Source organism: Hipposideros armiger, unplaced genomic scaffold, assembly GCF_001890085.2.
Source record: "Hipposideros armiger isolate ML-2016 unplaced genomic scaffold, ASM189008v1 scaffold_714, whole genome shotgun sequence".
NCBI classification, from domain to species: domain Eukaryota; kingdom Metazoa; phylum Chordata; class Mammalia; order Chiroptera; family Hipposideridae; genus Hipposideros; species Hipposideros armiger.
The window spans coordinates 609,871-614,959 of NW_017732064.1; the positions used below are offsets into that span (position 1 = coordinate 609,871).

Below are 5,089 nucleotides of genomic sequence, written 5' to 3' on the forward strand. Positions count from 1 at the left end.
ACAATACCAACATGGGCCAGTGAGCGACTGCCTCACCCAGGAAGAGCGCAATGACAATACCAACATGGGCCAGTGAAGCGACGTCCTCCACAGCTAGACAGAAGAACAAAAGGACAGCAACTTGTCTGCTCCCCTTTCCCGATTCCCCAATGCTGTTCCCCTCCCCCAATTCCCCAATAAAATCGTTAAAAAACAAAAACAAAAACCTGTAAATCAATGACTAAACAAAATGTCTAAAGTTTAATACGAAGCCATAGTAGCAATAACTTTGGAAGAAAATTTTTATGATCTAATTCAAATGTGAATATGTCATAGATTCTAAAATGTATATATGGGAAAGTGAACATTTTTATCAAGAGAAAAGGGTAGAAAATTAAAAGGAGAAGATAGACTAAGAAAGGAAGGAGAGTATGAACAGGAATAAAGTAGTTTTTTTTTTCTCTCAAGACATGGCATTCATGTGTGAGCACATATATATGCAAACAAACATACATGCTTAATTTGGTGCCCTTGGATGACATATAGAGAGAAGAAAGGAAGTACTTCATATGGCAAGAGTTGTTTTAAGCAAGTTAATATTTATTTAAATGTGTTACATATTTATTATTCATTGAGCAAATTATTGAGAATTTACTGTGTGCCAAGCAAGCACAATGCTGGATGCTGGAGATAAGACAGTGTCAAAATAGCAATACAAGGCAGTAACCCTTTGGAGTTTCCAGTCCAGTGGATCATAAATATGCAAACAAATTTTTAAAGTTGCAAATTAGAATGAGTGCTACTCTTAGATCATTGTGAAGAAGAATTAAAAGAGGGGAGAGGAAAGACCTTTCGATGTATAGTAATTACAGACAGACTCTGAAAAGTCACATTTCAGCTGAGATCTGAAGGATAGTAAAGAGCTGGCCATGCAAAGCGCCAGCAGAAGGCTTCCATTTTTCTGAAAAAGCGCAGGCAAAGGCCTCAACGTGAAGACGGAGACGATAGACTAGGCAAGGGGAGCCTGGCAAGAGGTGAGGGTGGGGCGAGCGGTAAGGCCAGATCATGCATCATTGGGAGAGCCTTGGCAAGGAGTTTAGGACTTTTTTCTAGGAGGTTACTAACAGCTTTTAAGCAGGGGAGTGACTTGATACGATAAAAATATATCTATTTTGCTGTGTGGAAAATGGATTGTAGTAGAGCAAGAATGGAAACAGGGAAGCCAGTTGGAAAGCAACGGGTTGAGGCAAGAGGTATCAGGGCAATGTCAGTAGGAAGGGACAAATGTGGGAGACGCTTAGGGGGCAGATTCAACTGGATATTCTGATAGATTGGATATAGGAAATGAGGAAAAGGGAGGTATCTAGCCAGAGTCCAGGCATAAAATCTAGCGGTCTTCCTTTGCTAAGGTTCACCAAACCTGGGCAGACCTGTCCCCATCCAGCACAGTGTTGGAATTCACACCTTTGGAACTGAGTCACAACCAAACATGGGAACCTCCTTGGGNCTAGGCTCCAAGCTTCTATGCTCCGAGCTTCTAGGCTCCCAGCTTCTCTGATCTGGGCTCCTAGGTTCCAAGCTTCTAGGCTCCGAGCTTCTAGGCTCTGAGCTTCTCTGATTCAGGCTCCTAGGCACCAAGCCTCTCTGATCCAGGCTCCTAGGCTCCAAGCTTCTCTGATCCAGGCTCCTAGGCTCCAAGCTTCTCTGATCCAGGCTGCTAGGCTCCGAGCTTCTCTGATCCAGGCTCCTAGGCTCCGAGCTTCTCTGATCCAGGCTGCTAGGCTCTGAGCTTCTCTGATCAGGGCTCCTAAACTCTACACCCCGCTGCTCTGTGCTCTTACGCGCCAAGCCTCTTTGCTCTGAGTTCTTGTTACGGGCCTCCTCCTGGGCTTGAAGAGTTTTAAGCCTGAACAGCAAAAGAGAAAAAAAAATTAAGGAAAAAAGAAAAGAGAAGGAGGGAGGGATGGAGGAAAAAGTAATAGACAACAATGGGCATACTTAACAACAGTGGTTACTCTACTTCGTATGCCATTATTGCATTGAGGAAACTCTGATGGAAATATACAAGAACACACAAATTAACAGAGTAGACTTGCCAGGGTCAGGGGGCCACTCCATGTCTGCAGCTTGCATGGAAAAAGGCACTTGAAGAAAACAGAGGCATATGCAGATCTCTAGCAAAACCAGAGTGGGCCTACAGTCATACTGTTCTATATTGGACTGATCTTAACTGTACGAAACTCTGGAAACATTTGACCTCCAAAACCCAACCCAGGAGATGGGCAAAAACATAATCTGCTATCCTCGCTAGCTCTTCCGTTCTCTACACAGATAGAATATGGGGGAAACTACAATGGAAATTGAATAACATCCATAGTACTAGGTGGAAGTGTGGACTTATGAAAATAATGTATTTTCATACAAAGCTTTGGAAGTAAAATTGGCACCCTTATAAAGATACAAAGAGGCATGGCCATCATAAAAAAGGAGCAAAGGCCATAAGAAGAGGACACGCTGTGATGAAAAGACAATGGTGTAAGATGAAAAAGGTAAGGGGTCAAGTTGAGAAGGATGTAAGAAGCTAAAAAGGCAACAGCAGAATTAAACGCTGCGCTACAAACAGTAAAGAACAGAGTCGGTGCTACTGGAAATCACTGAGTAGTATGATCAATGTATTTGAGAAGGGATGCCTTAGTATTGGTGCTAATACTAATAGACTAAAATGATGAGAGGGGAGATAGAAATGGAAAATACAATGGTGCTCCAAGCTAAAATTTATGGGTGTTTCTGAAGAAATCAGAACAATTGGAACATGTGTGAAGGCAAAAGAACGGTATTCATACATGTATTTACATATATGTATTTTAATACAATTTCCACTTGCTTTTTTTGGGGGGGAAAAAATCAAAATTAAGATCAAGGAAGGTATAACCTTAAAGGAGCAGTATCTATTTCCCCTTCTAGAAATTTACCTAGAAAGAATAATCTGAAATTTAAACTGATTTGCCACAAAAATTATCACAATGTTGTTTCCAGTGTTGAAAACTGGTATCAAAATAGTCAATATTAGGGAAATACCCAAACAATGGAACATGATACACACACATTCAAAACTAAGTTCTGCAGTATTTTATTATTTTTTTTTAGTAAAAGAAAAAATGGGATCCAAAATTATAAATTCATACTTATTTTGCAGTCTCAACTCTATTTTTAATGTATGAAATGGAATATATATCAAATGGTAACAGTAAGTGATTCTGGAATTACAAGAGGGTTTTTGGTTTCCTTTATACCATATTGTACTTTGAAATTTTTCTCTAGTAGATAAGTAATGTTTTTGTAGTAAGAAAAATATATAAAACACCAATAAAAATATTGCTGCCTTTCCTCTTTGACTGTAAACAGATTCTTTCATATCTTGATGGAACACCAAAAGCTAAATTTAAAGATTAATCAGCAGGCTGCAATAACCCTGCCATTTCTTTTTCTTACTGATTTCTTAGCTGACTTATTTCCTCCTCTGCAGCCAAAAGGGACATGGTCGATCTGTTCTTGGTTTCTTCAAGATTCTTTTCAGTTTCAGCCACCCTGTAAGAGAAATCAGTAACTAAAGAGAGATTTTCCAAAATTGGCAGTCTTTCTAAATCAAACATAGGTTCTCTCAGGAACTTTTGGCATATGATATAAATTCAATATAAACAAGTTCACATTATAAGACATTTGCATTCAATCAGATGATATTGCAAAAATTATGGAGCACTTGTATGCAAAAACTGCTAGCCTCCTTTCTCAATGTCAAACACCAAGAAATTACAAAGCTACTAGCCCTAAAAGACTACATAATAATTACTAATATTAAAATGTAAAGAACAAAGAAACCTGTTCAATTCCTCCTTCTCATCACCCTAAATCATCTGCTCTAATTACACCAAATCCCCAGATTGCCTTGCTCTATAAAAATCTTCATTTTTCTGCAATATACTACTACCTATTCTCATTACTTTGCACGGTAGAGCAGCATTTGACCTAATTTTCCCAGACTTCCTAAATGTAAAAAAAAAATTTTGCCCACCTATAGAGAAAGCCCTCCACAATTACACCTGACAACCAAGTATTTCGTGTCTTCCTGCCTCTGACTTCCACCACTTGTTAAGCACGAGTTTCCCGACTTTTCCACGTAGCTCAGTCACTGTTAGTGTTAAGGACTCTCTCCATTGTAGGCAAATCATAACAAATCACACTATTTTTTAAAGTCTATCTAGATTTCAAAGGAAAAGGGAGTGTGATGGATGACGTTAGATGAAGACCAGTGGTTCTCAATTAAGTTGTCCTAGTGCAGTGAGAGATCATGGGCTGGCAAAGGTTCCTTGACTTAGCTGACCCTACTTCCTTAGCACATCCAGGCTCTTTCATCACAGCGGTCCTGAGGCGAAGAGGATGCAACGGTCTTCTAAACTCACACCAGTCGTCCTCATCCACCCACTGCCACTCCACCTGCCACCCCTGACTCACTCAAGCAAAGTTTGCCTCCCCTTCTCCTCCACTACTCGGTTTACATTTATAATCTCATTACACACGCACTGTCAACTACTTGAGGGCACAGATTTTATCTTATTCATCTCTTTATCCCCAGCACCTAAAACAGTACCTGTCACATAGTAGATATTTTTTTTTAAACCTGTAAATGAGGGCCAGCCGAGTGGCACGCTGGTTAAGAGTTGGCTTGGGACACCAGCTCTAAGCAGCAGGGACCCGGTTCGGATCCCACATGAGGGCCAGTGACGCTGCACCCTCTGCAGCTAAGATGGTGAACAACAGCTCAACCTGGAGCTGGGCTGCCATGAGGCGATGGCGTAGCCTGCAGTGGGGCTGCAGTGGGCTGCCGTAAGCTACCATGAGTAGCCAGCAGCCAGTGTGAGCACCCAACAGCCAGTGTGAGTGCCCAGCAGCCAGCGTGAGCTGCCGTGAGCCACTGTGAGCGGCCGTCCAATGTCCAGCGACCAATCTGCCTCACCTTAGAAGAGCACAATGATCACAATACCAACATGGGCCAGTGAGCGACTGCCTCACCCAGGAAGAGCGCAATGACAATACCAACATGGGCCAGTGA

The 5,089-nt window shown here is 41.5% G+C and overlaps 1 protein-coding gene across 5 annotated transcripts in view; it reads right to left on the bottom strand.

The window, feature by feature from the left end:
• Positions 1 to 5,089, bottom strand: part of SPATA18 (spermatogenesis associated 18) — a 49,213-nt gene that overhangs the window by 28,528 nt on the left and 15,596 nt on the right. For all 5 annotated transcript variants that reach the window (XM_019627129.1, XM_019627128.1, XM_019627131.1 and 2 more), the window contains 2 exons: positions 3,472 to 3,567; positions 1,492 to 1,885 (listed from right to left, as the gene is read on the bottom strand). In XM_019627129.1, coding sequence (XP_019482674.1) covers positions 1,492 to 1,885; positions 3,472 to 3,567 — 490 coding nt within the window. The remainder of the gene's footprint in view (positions 1 to 1,491; positions 1,886 to 3,471; positions 3,568 to 5,089) is intronic.